Consider the following 27,083-nt stretch of genomic DNA (forward strand, 5'->3'; position numbering starts at 1 on the left):
CTTAGCAGTATTATCTCTGGTTTGACAGAAGTCTATTCAAAAATAATTCACTTCCTAGTCTGGATTGTATTGAAACTAGAGAGGCAGCTCATTTTACCCAGACTTGGTGATATCTCATCTCATACAACTCTTGAAGACAATGCAGGAGGGTTTTGGGTTTTCCCCTGAACAAGTTAAATGCTGGCTTCCTCACAGAAGACATCATGTTGATTTTATCCTGAGGGGAAATATTACCTGCAGCTTGAGGTACAGCACTCGTGCCCAAAAGCTCCAACATTCATTACAACCACGGATCTGAAAACAATACAAAACCAGGGAATGAGACAGACATGATTCCAGAAATCCAGTGGTACAAAATATTTGTTATCTGACTTGTAAAGCAGATTACCTGAAGAATGTCTTTTAGACCACAAACAGCTGGTGGCTGGTACAAATTAGAAATCTGTTCTTCCTCATCCACTTCCACATGCATTTCACCAGACTGAGCAGTAAGGATATAACAGAAGCTGGGAGGAGGAAGATTGGTTGTCATCTATTAAAAAGTAAGGAAAAGAAATGTGACCTTGAAAAAAAAAAAGGCACTTTCATCAGGCCACTTGGGTTTTATAATCAAAGCCAAAACAAACCACATGATTTACATTTTAAGAGGGATGGGGAAACAAAATGATATGGTTAGAACCAACGACTCTGAAGCAGAAGCTGAGTTAATAAACCAACATTCACAAGTTATAAGTGAAATCAGCTTGTGTCTATTATTCTTTCCACAATCTGATATTGATCCTCATCACAAAAACATCTCATGACTTGGCACACTTGGCAAGCACTGTGACTATTTCAAGGTGCTGCTTGTTGGCTTTGCATTTTCTTATTACATGATAGGAGTGCCCTCCTTGGTTGGGGGTTTTGTTTGTTTGTTTGTTTTAACATGCTTAAATTTTCTGAGATTTGGGGACTTTTGCATGTGGGTGGGTTTTTGTGATAGTAAACAGCTGCTGAATTTTTGAAGCTGCCAAATTAAATGCAAGAGAGCACAAGGAGATAATGAAGAACAGGAACACAACAGCTATGAGCACTGCTCTCTTTGTGTTAAGCCAGATTTTTCCTTTTCCCCTTAAAAAGTACCATGATGTAACAGCTTTATCAATCACCACTTAAAGAGGTCCCAAGCTCAAAAGGCTTCTCAGAAAATACACAGACAATGCTAGAAAATAATTTTTATTGTGGACATGGTAAAATATTCTTCTGGCGACGTTTGCTGTTAATAAAGCATTTCATTTAGTAAAAGAAACATGAATCTATTACAGACTGCTTCCCACCCATTAAAAAAACCAATCTGCACAAGGAAAAAATAAGCAAAATAAGTTGACACTCAAATTGTTTGCCTCTGACAGCACTGAAGAAGGTATTTGAATCTACAGCTGGGTCTGAGGAAGTCAGTCCCATAGAACTCTTCCCAACAATTTCATCAGCGTGCTGGCAGCATTGCTTATGTACCTATGTAGAAAAATTGCTCCCATAAAATTGTGCACAAAACTAAATTCTTTGTATCAAGAAAAATGTATCTCAACTGATAAAACTCCACTCAGCCAAGAACCTGCAGCAACAGAAAGTGAGTTGTGATCCCCCATGGAATGGAATTACTCTGTCAGGCCCAGGACAGAGGTGTAAATGACATGATTATGGCAAGTTTCCTTCATTTTTAGATTGCTAATAAAGCAGAAAAAATGAGGAACAAATGAGAGTCATAACAGCACTGAATAACACTGAAGAGCTTTGCTCTGTCCGTGGATATTCCCATTCTGTTGTCCACAGTGCTTTAATCCACAAAACAATCCATTCCCTCTGGGGCTTCTGAAATGTCTAGATGACAGGAAGATCAAGGAGACAATAGCTGTTTCAGCCAGTGTCAGTCTTGGTTTCATATATAACCAAGGTTTGAACTTTTAATTCTTCATCATAACTCCCTGCACAATGCAGAGAATACTCTACACCCTGGATAGAAGATTCTCAGACCTCAGAAATGACCTTTACTGTTCCCTGGGTTTGAAACTTGCTTATTTCCAGTGTTTTTTTTTTTTCTTCCTTTTCTAGAACTTACATCCTGATTGACTCCTCTAAGCTCTTACACAATTTTTAATACCACAAACTTCTCCCCCTATACAGGAACAACAGGACAGCACAGGCACTTGCCTACCCAGAAGCTTCTCAAATGATTTTTGATTTTACCAAAATTACCCTTGACATGACAGAACTCCTTTTCAAATACAAAAGCTCAAGAAAAAAAACTAAGGATGCAATTTTAGGCTTGCAAATATATAGCAACATACTTTAAATCCATTTTAATACCTCCCCACCACCTAAAATCACAGGAACATTCATTACTTCTTAGTAGATTATTTTTGTGTTCATCTTTTGGCTGTTTTCACATGAGACAAGTACCAGTCAAAGTCATCCTAACTAGTAAGAGAACTGATTCCAGCAGTCAGTCTGACTTCACAGAAGTTAAACTTCAGAAAAGTGCTTTCAAATCTAAGGCTGAAAAGTGCTTCCAAATTAAAAAGAGTTAACATCCTTGTGTCTGGATTTCTCAGATGGCTCTCTGCTAATATCTCTTTCCCCCAGCAAGAAGAGAAGAGGAATAATTTGTCTGGAGACCCTACCATTCTAGCTCTAGAGGATTAAGAAGAGGTTAATTATATCATTTTGGAGAGATGCTGCTGATCCAGAGAGCTTCAGGTTAGCCCAGGAGGTTGCCAGAAACAGTAAAACAAAACTCGGGAGCTAAAGAGGGGAAGAGAATCGATTCCCAAAGTAAACATGACTACATTACCAACAAAAACAGCAGTTGTGGGTGAAAAAAATTAATTTCCATAACAGCAAGACTTACCATTTCAGAGTCTTGACTTTGTCCAGGAACTTTTACAGGCACTACTGGAGGCCACAGACTGTCAATCAGACTAAAAAGTCCTAATGCCCTTCAAAAAGACCAACAAAAGCAGGTTTAAAATGTTTTCCAGTGTTGCAGTTTATATTAAAAGGATTCATTTAGAAATATAATTTAAACCATTGCATGATTATGAAAACAATTTTAAATCATATTTGTTTTCTAGAAGCTGGTCTTGATTTGGTCTAATTAAATCTCCATTATCTGTGCTGCAGGGTGGAGCGGGAGGGAAGGGATGCATCGCATTCAGTGACAAGCAAATTGTATTTAATCCTTTGCCACGAACAGCCTGCTACATGATAGAATTCAGGGGAACTGGGGTAAATGCTAGCTTGAGAAGGACACAGATTATGAACAAAATAAAGTGCTGCTTCTAACATTTTCCTTTCTTGCTTTTCTCTAACAGCTGGTTGTAACTGCTTGCAGGGAAGGCAGGAATTGTCCGACAGAGACAGGGATAATTTGGTTCTCTTAAGTACATGTGTAGAGAGCAGTCTCCTTCCTACACAGCTGCTCATTTAGTTATGATTTTTATTTATTTATTTTGTGAATTTCCCACTTTTAAATCAGAAGCAAACATAAAATTAACAGCCCAGCATATTAAAGTAAAACGCTGGAGACTCTTTAGCTTCAGCAAATGACGCTGTCATTTGCAGCAGTTCACAGACTGCCTTGGCATCCTGGCTGGATAAGCATAAATATCCAAGAGAGAGGCCAAGAAAACAGCTGAGGGAGGGGAAATAGCTGCAGATAACCAACTTGAAGAAGCATGCATTTTTAAGTTAAAGCTTCCAGTTATCTTGTTCTAGTTCTCTGTTCTGTGTGGTTGAAGCACAGAGACCTGGATTTTAACCCCACACTGTCTCCGAGAACAAGTTTTCTGTTCCTCCAGTCAAGAAAGCCACTATTTCTGAAACAGCTCCAAAAAATGAAGTCCAAATCTTGCAAAAAGTAATCTTAGTAATGTTTAGAAGGAAATGGCATTCTCTGGTACAGGGCACCAGCACTTTGCAATATGCTGCTTCTCTTTGAGAGGTCACAGAAACTTTTAAAGTTCTGCTTTTAGCTCACTTCTGCTTAGGCTTATTTATTTCTGTTATTTCCCTAATCCTTCTCCAGATTCTTAAGTGCTGAAGCTTTGGGTGGCTACGGGCAGTGAATTTCTTCCCATGTTTTTCCATAAAGCACCAGGCATCATCTATGAGTCAGTGCTAACAGCGATGCCTTTGGGCCAGCACTGTAAGAAGGATGTAAATCTCAGAGGGGGGTCTTGTGGAATAAAGCTTGTGGTTCACAGTTCAGGTAGCAAGCTGGCAGTTTCTAAAGGTGATGTTGCTGCCTGTAGTCGTGTTCTCCACACTAATGAACACACCAGAAACACAAAATATGTTGCTCTGTTAAGGGAAAAAAAAAAAAAAGATCTTTCTGAGTTATGGCATCACTGCTGAGTCCGTCAAAGGGGAAAGCTGAGCTCAGAGCTTGGGGTTTGGGGTTTGCTGTGTTTTAACAGAACATTACAACACAGAAAGCAACACTTTGTAGGTATGAAAGAGACTTCACAGCAATTCGACCACTGCTTGAATTCTTGATTGGGGTGAGATTTTGTGTCTTGTGTCTGGGCCAGTGCTCAGAGCAACAAAGTGGTCTTGCTAACTTGGACATGGAAAAAGGAGAGTTAGAGCAAGAGAGGCAGCCAGAGCAGTGTCCTTCCTCACACGACATGCTGCACAAGGGCAGGGCACGGGCAGGACTGCACCCCAAACTCTGCCTGTGTGTGTGCACAGAGGTCACATATTATCAACTCAGAACAACTAAGCCACGCTGCTGCAGTGCAGATAGAACCATGCCTCCAAACAGACTTTACACTGATCTCTCATCTGTACTTTTAAGTTTGTTTAAGGGACATGAAGTTGTCCCTTCTTCTTCTTCTCTTCCAGCTTGCTACCCCTTATCAGACAAAAAAAAACGTACTGTATGTCTTAGATATTCTATTACTTCTGTCCTTTTGGAGAAGGTCACCCAATGTTGAACCAGGAACTCTTTTATTAGTAGTAAATGACAATATTTGTTAATACTACATCAAAACACTGAAAATATTATACTGAAGTCCTTTTGATTCAATATGGATATGCCTTTGTTATTCTCCAACACTGGTTACTAAACAGATTCATGACAGAAGCACTAAAGAAAGATACAAGCAGGAGTCTGTGCTTGTTAAAGAGAAGACAACTCAGGAAGGAAAGTTAATTTCTGATACATAAAGCAGTCATAAAAAAAGAACACTAAAAAAACCCCAAACATTCAAAACTCCAATGGGATTACAGAAATTAGCCTTTAAGTTGAACTCAACTTTTAGCCACAGCAATTACCAAAGTGTTTCAGGACCTGAAAACCTCAGAGCCGTGGGTGGCTCTTTGAGATGGCAGTCTTTCTGGAGGAGGGAAAACCAAAGGAAGGAAGCTAAGACTTCCTTACTCTGCAGAGAGTTCTTACTATTACATTTCCTGTCAGCATCTAGCAGTTGACAAGCCTGTGTAGCAGTTAGTGGTGGTCCTGTCTTCTGAGTGCAAAGCAAAAAGAGAAAGCAAACAGTGAAGGGAAGAGGAAAAAGGAGAGAGAAAAAAGAGAAAAAATCCCTCAGGCTCAAGTGACCAACACTACAGACAAATACAGGGGGACTGCACATTTCAATGCCTAACATTTGAAAGTTTAAAGTGACAAACAACAGAAACCAGCTTCATTTGAAAATGCAGACACTTCTCAGACAAACATGACACTGGTTGTGGAACTCAGCATTCAGGGTCTACTTACTTTAGAGGAAAATACAACAGACAGTACAACCAGCTGTGAGTTAAAGGCTGGGTCAAGTGCCAAAGCTTACGAGTATCCTTCAAAGTGTTTTACCCTGTCCAACATAAATGTGGACTTTAGCACTATCCATGCAGGAGCTGCACCTTCTTTTGAAACTTGTTGATAACTTTTTATATTTTGAGACAAAATTTGTACTGACCCTTTTAAAGTACTGCATTAAAATATTTCTTCCTTCTCCTTCCATTTTTAAATTGATGTCATCTTTCTGTTCTGCTGAACAGAAACTCTTCCTATTTCTAGATTGGTTCATATTTCTAGATTGTAAGAAAGCATAAAGAAGCAGGGAAGTCTGCTCTGTTCAGCAGTAAAACAACTCAGTGCTTGGCAAATGAGGTGAAAAGGCACAAACTGTCCAAATGATTATTCTGTGTGCAGCTCCAATCAGGGCTAAACCCATAAAATTAATATTTCTGTCAATAAAGACAGACAGAAACTATAAAAGTTTCTCTCAGCTGATTGAAATTAATTTCTGGTAGGAAGCAGCAGACTATGACAATTTACAGGTTATGCACTCCTTGAGGCATTTTAGTGAGTGCTCAGACCCTGCATCTAATTGCAGCCATTTAATTACTGGTTATCCTGGACATACCTGAAACACACCTGGGATTCATTAAAATAGAGAGGTTACATGGTAGTTGTACTGCATGCAGATCCTTCATCCAAATTCCTGCCTCTAGCAATTCACCATCAAAATTTCACTACTTCTTTCTCAAGGGGTTGAATTTATAGGACTGACATATGAAGTAGTGGGAGGACAAGAGTGAGAACAGAGCTCTATAGAGCCAGCTCCACAACAGCAGATCAACAAACATTTTTTAGTCTTCTGTCTTTAAACCACCATCTCTTTTTTTTTTTTTTTTTTTTTTTTGGCTGGTATCAAATGTGCAGTTCAGGGAACAGTTGTAGGAAAGGCTAGAGCCAAGTATGAATGAGAGGTGAAGAGAAAAGGTGTCAAGAAACAGACATTGAACCACAAACAGACTGTTAATTCAGCTGCTGCAATACTGGTTCCTACCTGATCCAACAGCCCCATGAACAGAGACAGAAGAACTGCTGGAAACAAGAGACTGAGCAATCCATGGCAACTCTGCCATGACTCAGCCATGCCCATCTGTCCTACAGGATTGCCAGAAACTGGACTGCAAGTGGAAACACCACTTCCTCTACTGGACTAGAAAGAGAAGGATTTCCTGCAGGGACATTTCTGGGGGGTATGTTTTACAAGGGGTATTGGAATTGTTCTGAAAAATCATCTAAATCAATGAAAGATCTTCAGATGATCTGCCACAATACTCTAGTACTTGTTAAAGCAGATGGGAATTCAAAGCTAATATTCCACATTAACAGTGTTTCTCTCAATGTAAGATTACTGCAACTCTCATTTTTCACAGAACTGATCTTGGTCAAGACAGGACACAGCTGAGCAAGTTCTTATCCCATTTTGCTTTTGGAACACAAGCATTTTCTTATCAAGAGAGGAAATGGGTATAGTTTCTTTAGCACATCTTACAGTACAGGTCCCATTCCAAAGATCAAGTCAGGTTAACAGCCAGGTTTTCACCTGGATGTAAAATACCTTTTATTATAGATTTTTAGTTCTTGAAATGCAGCTTCAGCTTTCAACTAGGATTTTAAAATTGCATTTACTAAAATCATGCTAAATACCACTTGATGATGAAGATGGATCTGGAAAAAGTTAACAATATCAGAGGTCCAGTGATGCAAAAATCTTGAGAATCTCTTGTATCTGTTCAGTGAAAATCTCCCCTGGCTCATGGAGGGAGTAAAGAAGCATTCTGTCTCCATAAGAGAGATTACAACCCATGTGACTGTGGGACAACATGCATGTATAGGATCTTATTAGCCATTCCTGCCTGTCTCTAGACCATGTGCTTCAAAGGCACCAAAAAAAAAAAAAAAAAAAAAAGGGCAGGCATGACTTTTCCCTTGCATTTCCTACATTTTATTCCCTTTTATCCATTTTAAAAGCCACTGTCAGAGTCCAGGAAACAAACAGTTTAAAATCCATCTCCTTCCAAAGAGTAATTGGTGTTCTCCAGAAAAAAATAATCAAAAAAAAAAAAGGCAGCAGCCTTTCTTCCAGGGCAGACCACATAGTTCTTATTCACTCATGTGCTGCAAGCCAAGGTTGGGCACTCAACAGGCACATCCCATCATGTGCTCGGATATACCCCTGGCTCTGGAAACCCACTTATCCAGTGGCAATGAGTTCTACAGTCTAATTATCCTCTCTGTAAATAAGCATTCCCTTAGATTCATTTCAGCTAAGGCTTTTAGTGTGGTTTCCATCACACCTAGAATGACATAAGACGTGTCCCAACGCTTGTAATAACAAGTTATAAAAGCAGAACTTAGGCTAAAACAATTAAGAAAAAAAAAAAAAAACAAACCAACCCCCTGAACAATTCCTCCCACCCTCCCATCTTGTACAATGAAATCACGTTTTAACCACTGCACTGTCCCTGAAGCTACACCAGCCTTTTTTCTTTTAATGTTTCCTAGCAGGGTTACCACCAGCACAGCTCCAGCTGAGCCACCAGCATTTGCAGCAGTGTGCCTCCTAATCGTCCTCAGAACAGCCAGAAGTAACTTACTGCTGCTTTGAAACAGAATTTACATTAGGAGAAGTCTGTCTCTTATTAGCTAGGCAGAGCACTGGAAACACCAGCAGCCAGTTGTAAAACTTCGTTTGTATCCAGAATTCCAAAGCCATTATTTAATTTGCTTGGGAAAAAAAAAAAAAAGTAACTTAAAAACAACCCCCCCCAAAAAAAAAAAATCAAATAAAAAGCCAACAAAATAATTAAATAAGAAGACGTGTTTGTTATTAAAGGTCCATAAAAATGCAAGTAGGCTTGAAATCCAAAGGATCTGAAAATTAACACTGCAAGCACATAAAAAGAAAAGCACACTGAATAGGGCTGGCTGGGAAACAACAATTCCATTTTGCTAAACATTTCAAGGCTTTGAAATTTGTTTTTGTTCCAACACGAAACAAAAATGAGACTCTCTGGAAGTTTTCACAAAACGAGAATGAGAGAGAGAGAGAAAATGTTCGCTCCCTCTGGACCTGGAAAAAAAAAAAAATCAAAAAATCTTCCCAACAAAATTGCCTCCAAAATAGATAAAGTTTCCATGAAACATTCTGGTTTTGATGAAACAGCATTTTTCAACAGGAAAAAAACATGTCAGCAGAAATATCCCAGTCACTCTAACAGCAAAGGCTTATCTGCGTCGGATGCTTGTACGAACAAATGATGTTGAGAATGGAGCCAATCTAATCACATTTCTACAGTGTTCACAGTCCCCATGTGAACACTACATCAATTGCCTCAGAAAGACACTCCATGAGATACTTGATCTATCTATTTCCCCCCTATATTAAAGACATTTTATTTCATTCAAAGCATGGAAAGGAAATCACACAATAAGCAAAATGTGAGAGGCATCGTAATTCAGTTTGTTACTTACCTGGGGGCATATTTCTATAAACCTGTGGACATTCCAAAACAAGAATGGCTTTAAGACTTGCAAGATTTCTAATTTTTTTTTTTTTTTTTTAAGAAACATAAACTGTGCTTCCAAAATCATATAGATGCAACTGAATGAAGCTTTCACCTACTGAGGGAAAGCCTGTGCTGGAAACTTCAACCCGTACTGGGCAGCACTGGAGAAAAAGCCACTGGAGTGAACAGTGCTGCAATGAAAGGAGGTGAGCTGCTGGTTTAAAGTCTTTGAATCTACTTGAGGAGGAAGGAGACACTCCTTTTTTATGAGATATTGTATTGGCAAGCCTTCTCTGTTCCCTTCTCTGCTAAGGGTGGATTGGTCTGTTAGCTTAGTTATGCTCATTTTGGAGGATGGCTGGCTCAAGTACTATTGGATGCCCTAAAAATGGCAATGAGAAGATTCAATTGAACAAAGCCAGACTTGGTTCTTCCTGAGAATATTGATCACAGAAATAAATACAAAGGCAGACCACCCCAGCATGCCACAGCATACTATACATTCCCCCAAGAATTGTTCTCACCTTCCTCTTGTAGTTCTTTGCAAAATTTTCATTCCAGCTAAGCAGCAGAATTTTCCTTCCCATCTCCTGCTGTACTGCTCAATGTCATCTGCAGAACTCAGGGCCTGCAACTGCACTTCACTGAACATGCCATAGGCATCCTGGACAAGGAGGCACAACCTGCAAAACATTCCATCCTTAGTGGCTTCTGTTCACAACAAACTCATTAGCACATTTCTGAAAATTCTATTACAAGCTTCAGGAGAGGGCTTATCCTCTACATCTGCAGAATTCCTACCAAATAATAATGTATCAATGGAGAATTCCTACAAAATAATGTATCAATGGAGAATTCCTACCAAATAATGTATCAATAAACTCAACATCATTAAATCATAGAACAGCTATGTCCAGTGGCCAGAGAACGATGAAGAATGTGTGTGTGTGTGCAGCATGGCTGAACAAAAATTACTGAGTGTTGTAGCACTTTCAGCATCCTGATGTTTTAGTCTGAGTTTACAGCCCTGGAGCAGTGTACATTGTTTTTCCCAATGAGTACAAACAGATAGGGTTTTGTCCTTTCCTACATACTGCATAATCATAGAATCATAGAATGGCTTAGGTTGGAAAGGACCTTAGACATCATCTACTCCAACCTCTCTGCCATGGGCAGGGCCAGCTCTCAACTAGACTTAGCTGCTCAAGGCCTCATCCAACCTGGCCTTGAACACCCCCAGGGAGGAGACATCCACAACTACTCTGCATAACTTATTCCAGAGTCTCACCACCCTTGTACTGAAGAACTTCTTCCTAAGATCCAGTCTGAACCTACTCTCCCTCAGCTTCAATCCATTCCCCCTTGTCCTATGGCTAGAAACCCTTATGAAAAGTCTCTCTCCAGTCTTCCTGCAGGATCCTTTCAGGTATTGGAAGGCAGCTCTAAGGTCCTCCCAGAGTCTTCTCTTCTCCAGGCTGAACACTCCCAGCTCCCTCAGCCTATCCTCATAGCAGAGGTGTTCCAGCCCTTGGATCATCTCTCTGGCCCTCCTCTGGACTCACTCCAACAGGTTGTCTCATGTATATTTGCAGGATGTAACAGGGCCATGAAACAGAGAAGCATGGCTGAAAAAAACAAAAGGACAAAGTGCTTGCACAGGCAATTAGATAAATTAGCTGCTCTGTGGTTTGTGTACTTACAAAGAAAAACAGTTGAGTTTTTGCCTCATTTGAGGTGAATTCTGCAAGAACCAAATGTGTGTGTGTTTGTGCATAAACATCAAAATTCTGCTTAGAAGCAAACAAAGCAATTTATTTCACAAGTCACAATCACCAACACTGAAACCAGCAAAGCAAGCACTGCATTTTCTAGAACTTTTAAAATAAGAGTCCTGAGGATGCAAAAAAGAGTGAAATGCCAATTTTTCTTTAACAAAAAAAAAAAAACAAATCATGGAGGTGCATCTCAGTATGTCCAACACTGGGTATGAAGGAGCCCAGAGAAACTATTTTAGGAGGTAATTAAAGAACATGCTAAACAAACAGTTTGAAGCAATATTCGGAAGCAGGGGCTGTAGGGCTGGGAAGTGTTGCTTAACCAACTTGCTGGCATTTTGAGAAGATCTTACTGTCACAGCAGATAAGGCAAAATCAGAGGATGTCATACACTTAGATAGTCAAAGAGGCATTTCACAAGATTCTGCACCTGAGATGAGCAGCCACGATAGCATGAGTCATGCAGTGCTGAAGGAGGCTGCTGTCTACAAGATGGCTTTAATTGCCCCAGAAAGAGACAGTTAAGCATGGAAAATTTTCAAAGGGAGACAAAAATTACTTTTGAGGGTAGCACATGCATTTTTGCTTCTAAATAAAATTCAGAGATGCACTAGGCAGCAGGATTAAGTTCACTTCAAAGCTACCTGCCAAAACTATCTTCTCCAGAACAGCACCATTGTTCAGAGCAAGCCAACTCCAGCTGCTTTTGGAGCTCATCATATTACACATATGCATCCTAAAAGTATTCAGTGGTAGTCATTATGTCCTTATAAAACAAGTCTTAATTGAAATGAGCTCCTACATTTCTCTGGAAGAAATCCATGTGTTTTCTCCACAGGGAAGTTTAGGTACGTGGAAGACTAATAGTCACAGTGTCCTTGTTCATCAGGAACTGCCTGGCTTTGGCTTACACCCTTCAGAGGGCTGTATTTGGCACAGGGTACAACCTCACAGTCTTTTGGACATCAGCAATTGTGCAAGCACCAACAGAGAGTCCTCTGGGTTTTTTGGTTTTTTTTCAGATTCTAGTGCTGGTGTTGAGGATCAGGGGGTGGAAGGGCTGAACACAAACGAAGGTTCCCACATTTGCCCTATATCTACAGCTACAAGTGCCCCAACACAGACAGAATCTTCACCAGGCAAAGAAAGCTTAGGTGCAAATCCTCCACAGCCCACCAAGGTTAAGAAGTCCTTTAGAGCCAGGAAACACTATTTCTGCCCTGAGCAATGACAAAGGGGAGGAAACCAGATGCTGCTGTGATGGTAGGATGCATACCCTCATCTCTGGGCTGAGTGGTGTTCCCAGCCTAGAAAGCAGGTGACTGTCCTAACAACACAAACCTGGGTCTGCAACAGCTCCACCACTCTTTGCGTTTGCTGTGTAAAACAACCTGTGAGATGCCTTCTGGATTTACACCACAAGGTCATCTCCCACAACAGAACAAAAACTGCTGTGCTATGAACATGCCAGCCCAGAAGCAAAGACACTCTGGTTGCCTGTTGCCTTCCATGTCAGGATCTTGCAATCAGTCAAAAATAGTCTTGAATTTTAACTGAAACTCCTCATGCTATTGTTCTGTTTAGAGCAACAGACCTAATGCACTCTGGACATTTCTGAAAATCAGATAGAGTGGGACAGGAAAAACAAAGCCAACAGTTTTGCCTATGCTAACAAAACATTCAGTGACTCTTAATTGTGAAAAATTAGGTCTCCATATCCTGGAGCAAGCAAGGGCCAACAGAGTTAGTGTCCCAGATCTGATCGGTTCAGCAGTCTCTTAACTGATCACTGGAATTTCTCCTATCTTCAGTGAGACATAACTGAATTCAACTAAGTCTCAGACTAGCTGGCACCAGGCTCATATTAATTCCTCTGGGACATGTTAATTGCCCAAATAAAATTAGCTTGGTTGGTGCTCTAAAAGTGCATTTTCCCAGTCTTTTTAAGCCAAACAAAGAGATGGCTGCTGTCAGACGTGGGAGTCTCAACTCCCCACATCCCTGTCCTTATGTTTCCATCCCTTTGTGGTGGCAGCAGAAATGGCTAGGCTAGGAAACTGATTTGGCCAAAAGAATACTGTAGGCAAATAGTTGGAAATTAACTCTGTAGAATTAAGCTCCTACTTGCACAGACTACTACTTCTAGACAAGGATATAGTTTTTAGACAGAATTATAGGAGATGAAGCTCCCATTTCTGTGTATGCAGCACAACATGCCAGATCATATGATGGAAGAATGATCATCTTATGACCAAGCTTGACACATAGAAGTAACAGAACTGTGTAAATTGAGACTTATATCACCAATGTTCGTGTTCACACTAGTAACATACTCATTATTACTGGCAACATGGAGAAATGCAGAGTAGCAGAACCTGTTTCATCAGACTCCAAGTCCTTCTGCTCTGGTAGGCCCATGAAGGTGAGCAGACATCCCACTATACAAGACTGGTTCTAAGAGCATCCAAAAGGAAATCATGATTCCTCTGCAACATGAATTTCCATTCACTCACTTGGAAGAATTTCACAAATAACCCTCAGATGCCCAATTTCAGACTAACAAATGGGGACTGTCCCAGACTAATGCTATGAAGAGAGCTTCACAAACACCTTCCCTGCTTCAGCTCGCTTTCAGAGCAGTATGATGACAAAAACTTGAAATATTCTCTCTATCGTTTGATCTCTCTCAGGCTAATTTAGTAAGTAACGCTATAGGTATTTAATGAGGAGTGACAACAGATTTTCCTGATGAAGGACTATCATGAAATCAGCTGAATCCCACAACAGCCTCAGCGATGCATCTGGAGGACTCCTCTCATGTTCCCTCAAACCAGTTCTGTTCTTATGGATTTCGCACATGCGGTTAGCATCACTGACAGTAGCAGCTCAGCTGCTTTCAGAGGCTGTTGATTCATAGCCTTAATTTCCTCACCAGCATTGTTTTTTTTTGCCTTGATTTCATGTTATTCCCAGAAAAGTGCATGTGTATTCTTTTCCCATGTTACAGTGGGGCTCTCATATTGCAGCAAATGCTCTTATAAATTAAGTTTTAGCAGCAAGTCTAACTGTGATTAAAGCAACAGTTTGCTCCATGACCTTCCCCCTCTTTGAAGCTCACTACCAAGATGAAAACCCACATCTAAATTATGAGACAAGCTGCAAATCCAAATTCCCCTAGGAATTCAGCATTTATGTTTTGTGCACATAGAATCATAGAACCATTTCAGTTGGAAAAGATTTCTAATATCACTGAGTGCAACCATCAACTTAAGACCACCATGGCCACAAGCAGCCATCACAAATACTTCTTTTTATATAAAATGTGGCATTTGCATGGAATCAGTCAGCTTAAACCTACCTTTGCATTGTCAGTATGCATAGTAGTGATCTGTTTAAAAAAAGAAAGACAACATCTCCATTTTTATCAGCAGTGCTCATGCAGGGAGGAAATTAGGGCCATCTTTATTTTTGGGGACAACAGGATGCAACCCTGCATAAGACCTGAGTTAAAATATGGGTTTGGGACCTGAAATTTCTCCTGCAAAGGAGCAGAAAATTCACTCCAGTATCAAGGGGTGGCAGAAAAGCCAGCAGAGGAGAGAATGTGGGAGATGAAGACTAAGGAAAAGATAAAGTGTGACTCATGGGTAATAACAAAGGGGGTGAAGATAGAGAATGATAAGCAGTAAGGCAGAGATTAGCTTGTAGTTCTTCTTCTTTTTTTTTAAGTAATGACACAGTAAGTTTCATGCAAAAGCTTGGGAAGATTTTGTTCATTTGGTAATAGCCAGGAGCTAGGATGGGGGTTGGGGAAAGATGAGACTGATTACTCTGCATGATTTCTATGACTGTGCTGATCTTCAGGACAAAACATTTCCCAGTAGAAATCTGGAAAGGATTACAGGATTACTTTGCCATGCCCTTCTGCTAGTTAGTCACTCCTCGTGGATAAACCCTTCTTTTACTATTAATTTTTTTATGCATGAAAAATCATGTCACCCCATGCTACTGCCTCATACTGGGGAGCTGACTTCCTGGAGAACTAAGGGTCACAAAATCCTTCTCCAGCTTTGGTCATGTCCAGCCTCCTCAGTGGCTACTGGAAAAGACTAAGATCTGCCTGCCATGGAGATGACAGCACATGGAGGCCAGAGCTGACTGATGACACAGGGATTGCCTTTACCAAGTCTTGTGAAAACAAGCAGCAGAAATTTGTCATGAACAGATCTTAACTAACAAATAATTGTTTTACCCTTGGCTAGGAGGACAGCCATGTGGCCATGGCAGCTCTTCTCCAGACATAGCTAAGCTGTGTGGTACAGCGTGAGGAGGAAGACAGCCAGGCAAATGCCACCACCTTGGTGGTGCTCAGCAGGGACTTCAGTAGTTACTCTTTCTTTGGAAGGGAGGCAAAATAGGGAAATGCCTGAAAACTACTGAATTGTACTAGCTCTGATATTTGTCCATTCTTTATCTTAACCACCCAAGAGACAGCTGCTGCTCCTTTGTTTGTCAGAAGGACTTCTTATCTCTTTGAGGCGCGGTCCTAGCAGAGGCAGCAAGCACTATACATAAACACACATAAACAAAACCCCCTCTCCCTTAATCACCAGAGGCACAACACTACCTACACAACTCCAATTCAGCAACTTGTCTGGTCAAGTCTCAAGGTGGAGCCAATTAACTCCTGCTAATATGGCTCAGATTCAAATTGTAACCTGCAGGACACCACCCTACTGGGATTTAATTTATCCCTACCTTATGCACTCCTTGCATTCACCATTCCCATATTACCTCTGAAAAAAATCAAAGCCCAGGGCAGGGGTCTAAACACACAGGGGCATGCATCCATCTCCCCCACCCCCTAGTAACACCAGGAGGAATTTGCTATTAAAAGCACCATGTTCACTAGATCACAAACTGCTTCATAGTCCCTTATGAAAAGTACATATCCCCTGTAGCCTTCTTGAAGGAGACACAAGATTCAGAGTTTCCTGCTCCAGATCCATGCCATTTGCTGTCACCAAACAGTGAGTGAAGCTCTACAGAGCATAAGTATAGATTGAATGACACAAATAAAAATTACTGATGATGATGATCACTAGTCCCTTCTATGCATAGGCAACAGAGGTACAGAGGGAAACACAAGCACCAAGGGGAACGCCAAACTCCAAGTAGAATCCTGCTCACAGCTCTTCCCAATTATAGACCTCTCTAGCACTCAGCCTGGTGCTCTGGTCTGAAGCACTGAGATGACCAAAACAGCAATCATCTGATTTGAAAGCTGAAAGTTTAAAATAACTGAAAAGCAGTGCTTGTGACCATGTGAGTTTTTGTTTGATAACTGTGGATGGACCCAGATGGATATAAAGGAGAAGGTATTTCTGGAGTGCTGGACCTGCACACACCTTTAGCATCAGACACTCCAGTTCCCTTCACCAAGACACAGGCTGCCCTTGCAGAAGCATTGGTGGAAACTGCATGTACCACACAAGTATCAACAGGGCAATGAGCAAGTTGTATCTCTGCATCTCAACAGAAAATATGCATCAGAGGCCCTCCTGGTCTCAGAAAAGGAATCTTTTCTTTGCAGGCACTCTTTAGCATGTATGTAACAAAGTATTTATACAACACACTTTGCAAATAATTCCCTACAGTAAGCACACCAAGCTCATAATTTTGGATTTGCCTTGTTTTTCCTTACATTTGTAGGCATATGTTAAAAAAAATAAGAATGCAAAAGAGTGGAAGAGGTTACAAAATACCTACTGTGTATTTTTATTCACTTCCTTAACAGTCACTTCAAGTCAAACTGGAAAAAGCAAATGCAACCTCCATGAGGTCTTTCATGAATCTCTGCCTGCTGATTGCCTTTTCCATTTCTTCATTCAGGGTAATCCTTCCACCCACCGTTTTGTGTCTGTGGCCTGAAGCAGCAGCACTTCTGTGGGAAATGGCTTTTGTCTTAGGAAGAGATCTGCATGAGCCAAATGTGTCAGCAGAGCTACCTTTTAAAGGCAGAACATGCATGCAGAGATGAAGCTCCACAGCACTGCAAATGTTCCCACTCAGAATGTGGAACACCACTTGCCTGGTGGAAACTACATACCTCATCCCAGGAGTGGGTGCAGCACAAACACCAGACAGCTCTTCATACTTGCAGTGACAACCACAGCCTCACACGTGATTCTTCCAGCACAAACCATTCCTTCTGCGAGGTTTCCATGCTGCACCAAATGAACTTTCTAAACTCCCCATCTGACACTGTCTCTAAGTGCACTTTCAAACTGAACTGCTGATGTGTGTGTTTTATTTGTACACAGCATTTTACCCCAAAGTAAACAAAACATTTAGAACCATAAAAAACCCTGACATCCATTCCAACACAATACGGAGCCTAAGCTACGATTTCCAACAGTTACAGAGCTGCATTTGAGAAACATTTTCAGTGTCATCCAACAGCTTCATTTCTCTCAGATTCATAAATCATATAATTGTTAGGGTTGGAAGGGACCTCAAGGCTCATCCAGTTCCAACCCCCCTGCCATGGGCAGGGACACCTCACACTAGATCAGGTTGCTCACAGCCACATCCAGCCTGGCTTTAAACCTCCAGGGATGAGGCTTCTACCACCTCCTTGGGCAACCTGTTCCAGTGTCTCACCACCCTAATTGTGAAGAATTTCTTCTTAATAACCAATCTGAATCGACCCATTTCTATTTTTACTTCAATTAATATAGAAGAACTTCAATATTCAGAGTTTAAATCCAAATTAGTTCTTCCAAACATCCAATCTGAATCCTCCCATTTCTATTTCCACTTCAATGAATATTGAAGTTGTTTTACATTAACAGTTTAAATCCAAATTAATTATGCAACGTAAGTTAAAATTTATCCTGATGGTTGATTTGGAAGACAGAGAAAATTAAGGAAAAATAAATTCCCAAGCAATGCCTTACAGTTTGCATAAATGTTCAGCTGCAACAGACCAGTAATCCAGATGTCCCCTGTATCTCCTGCATACTACACTGCACATAATTTATGGTCCCTCTGCTCAGATTCATTCCATACAGCTTGTTACATAAATAAAAAACAATTTGGGGTGGTAACAAAAAAGCAAACACATCAGATTGTCCCAGCCTGTGTCACACTTGCTATGCTGTTAATTGTAGTTGGTAATAATGATGCAGACACTCCTCAGGTTCCTCAGTGTCCCATTACCTCGGTATGGAATCCCATTACAATCCCTTGGTTACTTCAGCATAAACTTCAGAGAAAATACAATTTTCCTGTAGGTCATGATTTATGAATCAAAGTTAAAAATGTACATTTGAGAAACTTACAGGCTCAGCTGAAAACTGCAAGTCCTTCTCATGGATGATCTCCAATAGAAAAATCATGTTCCAAATATAACATGTAATTACCACCCAGCCATTTAAAGTACTTATCTGTGAATCTGAGGAGGGGTTCTTTGTTTATTTTTTTTATTTTTTTATCTTAAGGCTTCGTAATTATTGCTTTGGCATCCAAGAATTCCAACAGTCGGCAAGGTGCTGCCAGGAGATGTTCTCCTGCAAGGTGCTCAGCAATCTCCTTTCCAAGAAAATCAGCACTCAGTTGCTGGTTCTGGCAGCATTCCCTATCATCTTTGCTGTGCTGTGTTTCTTCCACACCTCAGTTCCTTATTTGTAAAAATCAGAATAAAAGTCCTGTCTGCAAAGGGTGACCTGAAAGCAACAGCTGAACAGTATGGTGGTACTAAGTAGGGCAAATCCACAATGTCTGTTCTGTGTGTTAGATCCCGTTTGAGCTGGGGGAGGAGGCTATACATGTGTGCATACATACACAGAGAGAGCTTCCTTGCAGTCTCAACCCATTTCTCCTGTGCTACAGGACTCAAATGCTTCTGCAAAATCCATAGCAAGGACTTCACAGCATCTGGAATGAAGCAAGAACACTGCAGCAGTGGCACTGGGGTCCCTTATCTTTCAGGATTGTATTCTTTGTACACCAGATTTACTTCTGAACTATGCAGACACTGAATAGGATCCTAGAAGATTTCATGAAAAAAAAAAAAAAAACAACTGACCAACAACAACAAAAAAATCCCTCAACCAACCAACAACAAACCAAGCCAAACCAACATGAAATGAGCATAAAAAAAAAAAAACCACCACCAACTGCCTGTTTCAGCAGGCACAGAACATCCTAAAACACATTTCTTGGTAGGCTAGCATTGCACATGTGCTTCCTCAGTGCATGTGAAAGGTGCATGAAATCTAACACTGGGGGATTTCTGACAGAGCTGTGTCTGTATTCAATAAGACATTCTGCTCTTTCACTGCCACATCATCCCACCAGCCCAGCACACACACACAATATTCAGTGCAACAAACGGCAGAATAGAGAGCGGAGAAGAAAAGCAGAAGTGAAATCGTGTCGGGGCTCCTTCCCTAGCAAGCAACGAGGCAGTTTTCCACTCTTTCTCACAGGGTCTGCTGTTCCTGTTTTTCTCTGGCTGTTTTTCTTTACTCTGCTCCAGTGGCTGCCTCTCCTAGGTGTGTTTCTAAATGAGGCAGAGGCAGCGTGTTTGTGTGTGCACGTCGCGTGTTTACAGGAGTTCTGGTAGCAGTTCTCAGCAGTCCACCGAGAGTTCTAGGAAACGGCCCCTGTTATTTTATTCTGGGTCAATGTCAGCTCATGTCAGGCTGTAAAGATCACACAGGACAGCTCGCTCCATCTCGTGGTCCTGGCTGGAGGCCTCAATGGGAGAGGGAAAGGGAGCGAGCTGTGAGTGGGCGGAGAGCCTTCCCAGCACTCTACCAACCACCGCACGAGGAATTATGATAAACACCACTCTGGAAACCAGATACAACAGGACATTGTGTTCTTCTTTGGAAAAACAACCAGACTTCAGCTCACTTAAAGTAAACAGTTAATCCTGTTTATCTTTTTTTTTTTTTTTCCCCTTGATGAGTTGTTAACAGAACAATCTCTTCTGCAAAGCAAGTAAGAGATCTGTCCCTTAAATTTGGGCTGATTTTCTTCAACACAGGGGAAACAAAAAAAAAAGGGGGGGGGGGAATCAACCTGATATGTAAACTTTCTACTATCAGCAAACAGTGGGGAATAACAATCTTTCTTGGCTTAAACTGACTTAACAAAGTGATGCCAAAACTGAATGAAACCTTTCCCTCACTTACATATTTTATTTTGGAAAACTGAAGTCCCAAACAGAGTGCTCTATTCGTCCCTTTTAACTATTCCTTTGCTGACAGGAACAAGCAAAACTGGTTAAAACAAAACAAACACAAACAAAAATCAGGAGTGCAGGGTGGCTGGGGGAGTCCAGATCAGCTACTGAGGGGAGGGTGGCTGTTCCCAGGTGCTCTCTGGGAGGTGAAACAAGAGGAGTCAGAAGAATCAACTGCAAGTGAAGTAACAAACTGATATCCTCCTTTCCTAAATTTATGCTTACTGTGCAAATTCTTCATGTCCTGAATTTCAATATTAAGGGTGATTAATTAGAAAAGCAGATGGAATTGATTATCTTGTTTGTCACCAGAGTCTACCTATTAACTGCTTCTTACTGGGGGGGAGGGGGAGTCCACTGAAAGCTACAAGCTTTTCCAAATGGAATTCTAATTTTTAGCACACAGAAGCTTAAATAGTTCTGAAAGTCAACAATGAAAGTGTGCTTAACATCCCCAGTCAGTAAAAGTTTGTTGATTTAGCTATTTATAATCATAAAAATACATGATTTGCAAAACTGAAGGAGCAGAAGGAAAATATTTCCCTGTTTTATTTTTACTCATCTTGCAAGCTCTAAGATTCTGGGGTTTCTGTGCAACCGATGTCATCAAGTGCAAAAAATGTAAACTCAGGTCTGGCAACGAAAGTCTGAATTTCAGATTTTTTTTTTTTAAACCCAATGTTTTACATGTAAAACTTAGAGTTTTTTTAAAATGCTTTTTCTGTCTTGAGATCTTCATTTATTTTGCATTTATTGCTACACCTTTTGCAGCAGTTGCTGAATCTACATCGCTCTGCGGCAACAGAGCGGGACACACTGTTTCCCACTGCAGAAACTGGGCTGAGGAGGTGGCTGTCAGCAGGCTGGGGACAGATCCCTAGAGGAGCAGCCTGAGGACTATCCCCCTAGTCCACCACTTTGCCCACCATAGCCTCCAGCCAGTACTGGAAGAGCCAGTATGCCTCCAGCCAAGACTGGAAGAGCTAGTATTGGACGGACAGGACTGCTGCTGAACATTTCATCTTCGTCCAGGTGCACCCTGTCATTTAACCCCTTCCTTCTCAGTGCTGCACCTCCTCAAAAAAAGCATGGGTGCTCTATTATGAATGTGGGTCACTTCTACCAAATGTGGCCCCAGACTGCTGGATAGCCCACAGCACTATCTATGAAGTTTTTCTTCCACACCTGCAGCTTTGAGCAGAGCAGTTATTAACTGCAGGGAAGAAGCAATAGCTTTGGTAAAACCTCTCTCAGGAAGCCAGAGGAGAATGTGGTGTTGCTATGGTCTCTGCTTGTTGGAGAAACTCCTGGGTGCAAGGAAAACAAAGCACTAAACCTAAATCATTCAGGGTGCAGCTATAATCCATGCACAAAAGAGGACTCCCCAAGTTTTGAGCCCATGCAGGCTGGCCACTATCACACCCTGCTTCAGGAGGGAATGTATCAGCCAAGAGGAATGCACATCAGAGGTGAATCGATTGGAGAGCATTAGGAGGTGAAGCAACAGCAGGAGGAAAACATGGAAGGTGAAGAAAACAAAGATCAGGAGAAAGGAATCTCTCTGATATTACCTCTTTTCCACTTCCTTTCTTACACTTTACTCTCCTCCATATCTCTGGTGGTCAGAGATTAGGGGGGAAACGCCGGTCTGAAGCAACACTACCATAATCCCACGGATGACCTCCAAGCATTCCTGATGGAGCACTTTCCCCAGACAGATTTGGATTTTTTTTTTTGTATCAGAAATGATGGACACAGCAAGTGCTGCTGAAAGAGAAGTGCAGATGGCAGTAGTTTCCCAATTTGAAAATTAAAAGAGAGTTTTGTTATCCTTTCAAGCCATTTGAACTTTTCGAAGTGAGAAATCCTATTCTCTGCTAGGCCAAGCAAAGCTTTATAAATTACTTTTAAATAAGCAGTACACTTGGGCCATCATCCAAACCTCACTCAAATTAACTTCTTCCCATTGATTTCATGTCATGCTGTAGAACAGGCAGAGAAAACACTTGGGCAGCATGAAGAACATTCCTACACCTTGATTTCATTCAATCATTCATGCAAATTCCACGTTTCTCTTTTAAAATTAGCTAAACTGAACACCAGTCAAGAATCAAATGCTGAAGTAATTGTATTAACACCACACTTACAGTTTCCTGTAATTTCAAGGAATTGATTTTTTGCAGGATCAGAACTTGGAATACAGCACACAGTACATGAAGAGTCTTAAATCTACCACATTGTGATTTTACTTTTTTTTTTTTTAATCCCCCTTCATATAATTGGGTAATCCTAAAACACACACAAAGAATCTCTCACTTCTTTCATCACTTTAGTTATCTTTGGATGCACATGAAGATTTCAATTATTATGTGTGCTAGTGGGAAGTGTCCTAAAAGAAAAAAAAAAAAAAACAAACCAAAAAATCTCTACTGCAGCATCTTATCACAATTACCCTGTGCAGATCATAGTGTTTATTTTACATCTCATGCATGTGGAAAACTATTTTATTGTAATGATATAATCAGCTATTACACTAGATTTTATGTAATGAAATCCTGGTCAAACACTGAGAAATTACATGCGTGGTATAATTAATTCTGATCTTCCCTTCTCCTATAAAAACAGTCCTGAAAGTGAGAATCTGTTCAAATATCAGTACAGCATAGTTATAAATAATGAGAACACCCATTATTTATCTCCCAAGGAAAGAAAAAAAAATATAAAATAGGACCAAACCTAATAAAAACTACCGGAAGAGTTTAGAGACAAAAGATAATCATGCAAATTAGAACTGGATTGGGGCCCTTAGTACACCTATCTATTCATGCCAGAAGAGGTGATTTAATATTCTGTGGTTAAGATTCTGGTTTTGTGTCTTATCCAAAAGAGCATCAACAATAGCACATTGTTCTCCTACCACCCTGCTGGTGTTACAACCTCTGGTGTGATTCAGCACAGACGTGAAGGGAGAAGCAGAGCTAAATACAATCTGGATTTTCCTGAGCTGTCACCCAGTGCAGGCCAGCAGGAGATACAGCATCCCAGCCAAGATAACAGGATACCTTTTTGTCTTGAAAACATGCAGTTTCCTGTTGATAGTATTCTGTACTGTCACACTTGTCTCATTCTCTTTTTTCCTGCCACACATTGCTCCTCTAATTGAGACTTCACAGTGCTTCTCTGAGGAAGCATAGGAAAGGGATGACTTCTCCTAGGTGCCTGTAGAGCATCTGAAGCACTGTACAAGCCCTGATCCTCAAAGGAGCATCAGCATCACCAAATGATCAAAGCTTAGGCATAGCCATTCAGAGATCAGTTGCTGCTGCTTATCCTTAATCACAGGCAACAGGACTGTCACTGCTATTTTCAGAGCAGTGCCAGCATCTTAGCCACTGCACTTTTCCCTCCCTGACTCTCCACTGAGTAGGATACCTTTGCATGGAAGGGTCTCAAACCAAGCTGCTAGGCTGCTTCACCCTGGCTTCACCCCCATCCCCAGAACAAAGCATTCAGGAACCATCAGAAGGAGGTTTGAAGGTTGCCTCAAGGAGGTTCCTTCCTACTGGACACAGAGAACCACCAGTACATAAAAATGATTAGATTTTGCATAAATATAATTTTCCATGCATTGTCTGTTGTCATGGGACACATGGTGTTATCTCCACTGCATGGGAATGCACTAAAACAAATGCAGACAAAGCCTTCCTTAAGGGGAAGAGGAAACAAAATGCCTTTTCTGAAGGCCATTTTTCAAACGTTTTTCCTAACTTCTACCACTGCAAGAAGTGTGAAGACATCAACAGGACAAAAATGCAATAAAGGAAAGCACAGCAGGTGAATCCCACTTGGATCAATCTAAGGATTTTTGTTTTAGCAATTAAAAAAAAAAAAGGTTAAAAAAAAATCCAAACTGAAATGGACTTTCTAAACAAGTGGTTTCAGAGTAGGAAAATGGCATTGTTTCAAAACACAGCACTTTAGCAATTGCACATTTTTTCAATTGCTTGTACAAGCTTTTCATAAGTTTCCATTATTTTTTTCCCAAGATGATCTGACAGAAAATTCTTTCTTTGAAAAGTTCCAATCATTTTTTTTCCTAGAAATATGTTTCAAAACTGTAATGCAGCAACTATTCATTAATTTTTCAAGGCTTTGTTTTGACAAATCGTAATTACCCAGCATACTGAAGAATAATTACCCAGTATGCCTACAAGTAGAAGCAATGCAGATTGGTGAGAGATGGGAATAAAAAATGTGTGTTGTTTTTACCCCCTTTCCTCTCACAATAGCTGCAGAAATGTATCTGAACATGCAACCTTTTAATCAGAATCAACACTGCAAAGAAAGCTGTAAGCAAACCTCTTCTGCGAGGAAATTTAAATTACAGGACTTACACAAAAGTGGATTCCTGTGCTCAAATCTCTTTCTAATTCATAAAAATAGCTTGTGAGAGCTATTTCTCCCTTCTCCCCAGCTTGACACACTACACATTTTTCACTGCTGCACACACTGACCTCTGTACACTCTAACCCCAAATTTCAGTATTAGCCATTCATGTAACATTTACTTGCACTGTATTTTAATCTTACAGTTGGGTTGTTAATGTATTACAGCACTGAAACCAAAAGTTTATTCTTTGCATGGTTTATATTATAATTTTTAATATTATGACATTATTATTAAGTGATAGGGAGCTGGGGCCAATCAGCTTTGTAAATACATCTAGATGAACATCTAATTGCAAGTGCATCTAGATGAACAAATCCAAGGGAATATATATCTAGATGAACAGTATCTAATTGCAAATACATCTAGATGAACAGTATCTAATTGCAAATACATCTAGATGAACAGTATCTAATTGCAAATACATCTAGATGAACAGTATCTAATTGCAAATACATCTAGATGAACAGTATCTAATTGCAAATACATCTAGATGAACAGTATCTAATTGCAAATACATCTAGATGAACAGTATCTAATTGCAAATACATCTAGATGAACAACATCTAATTGCAAATACATCTAGATGAACAACATCTAATTGCAAATGCATCTAGATGAACAGTATCTAATTGCAAATGCATCTAGATGAACAACATCTAATTGCAAATGCATCTAGATGAACAACATCTAATTGCAAATGCATCTAGATGAACAACATCTAATTGCAAATGCATCTAGATGAACAACATCTAATTGTAAATGCATCTAGATGAACAACATCTAATTGTAAATGCATCTAGATGAACAATATCTAATTGCAAATACATCTAGATGAACAACATCCAAGTGTAAATACATCTAGATAAACAACATCTAGATGAACAACATCCAAGTGTATATGCATCTAGATGAACAACATCTAATTGTAAACACATCTAGATGAACAACATCTAATTGTAAACACATCTAGATGAACAACATCTAATTGTAAACACATCTAGATGAACAACATCTAATTGTAAACACATCTAGATGAACAACATCTAATTGTAAACACATCTAGATGAACAACATCTAATTGTAAACACATCTAGATGAACAACATCCAATTGCAAATACATCATCTAGAGGAATATCCAATGGACAAAGTGACAGGAATGTTTTGTGGAAGTCAGTTGTACTTCCCTAATGGGCAATATCTTTTATTTTTTCCTAGCTAAAACACACCAGTTTACAAATGATTATGGTGAGTAGGGTAGTAAAAAGAACCTGAAAGTGAACAGAGTTATTCCTGTCTCACATGCACAAGTCAGCAACGGAGTGACAGAAATCTAAAAAGCATCAATACAGATTTCTCTGGTTGACTTCTCTGGTGCCAGTGCTTATAAACCTTGGTAAGAAAGCAAGCAGCTGCCAGGTGCCAGAGAGAAACACTATCTGCAGTTATTCCAAAAGAAGGATGTATGGATTTATCACTTCCCAACAACTATTTCAGCACCTAGACAGAGGGTGCTGATGCTGCTCCGGAAGGACACACACTTGGCAAAAGCACCCTCCCTATCAGCTCTCTTTTTGCCTACCTGGAGAACAACAGAGATAAGTCATCTGCTTCAACAAGGTTTCTAAGGTGTCATAACAACGTTTCTAAGGTTTAGTAACACACAAATGGAAGCTAGGGGGACAGCTGTTACAGTATGGTCATGACCACACCGACCTTTCTCTACTGACTCACTTCATTCACACTGCCAGAGAAGATTGTCTAACACTGACCACTGCCTTCAGAGTTATGAAGTGGGTCAAACTCTGGGTATTTGTGGAATGGGTTGCACAATTTCAGGGAGAATAGATCCTCTGCATTTTATTTCCTTTCTAGTTTTCTTGCCTGCAGGTTGACTTGACTAACATTAAATTAAAGCATCAATAGACTATAATTCGTCTTGTTCACTGTGCAAAAAGGGACCAGACTGCCCAATTTGGAAGAAATAATTAATATTACGATGGACTGAATTTATATCAGCATCTTAAGATACGGTTTTTACCTATTTACTTCTCCTTAAGTGGCCTTAAAATCTCCAAAGACATTAAAAGTTACCTTTAATACTTTAAAGACCTAAAATAAAACCAGCTAGAAATCATTTGGCATCTATTCAAAGTGTCTCATCAGATAGGTTGTGCACACTTGTAAAACACACACAAGTGTGCACACTTGTAAAACTAACTGGAAAAAACTGAAATGGTTAATTGTGGTTTACAAAAATTATACA

At 40.3% G+C, this 27,083-nt stretch overlaps 1 protein-coding gene across 1 annotated transcript in view; it reads right to left on the reverse strand.

Annotated features, from left to right (window-relative positions):
* SPIDR (scaffold protein involved in DNA repair) overlaps window positions 1–27,083 on the reverse strand; it is a 183,566-nt gene that overhangs the window by 13,794 nt on the left and 142,689 nt on the right. Inside the window, exons 11-14 of the mRNA XM_054394612.1 lie at window positions 9,867–10,025; window positions 2,888–2,975; window positions 389–532; window positions 235–294 (exon numbers count right to left, since the gene is read on the reverse strand). Of these exons, the coding sequence (XP_054250587.1) occupies window positions 235–294; window positions 389–532; window positions 2,888–2,975; window positions 9,867–10,025 (451 nt within the window). The remainder of the gene's footprint in view (window positions 1–234; window positions 295–388; window positions 533–2,887; window positions 2,976–9,866; window positions 10,026–27,083) is intronic.

This window comes from Indicator indicator, chromosome 31 (assembly GCF_027791375.1).
Source record: "Indicator indicator isolate 239-I01 chromosome 31, UM_Iind_1.1, whole genome shotgun sequence".
Lineage (NCBI taxonomy): Eukaryota > Metazoa > Chordata > Aves > Piciformes > Indicatoridae > Indicator > Indicator indicator.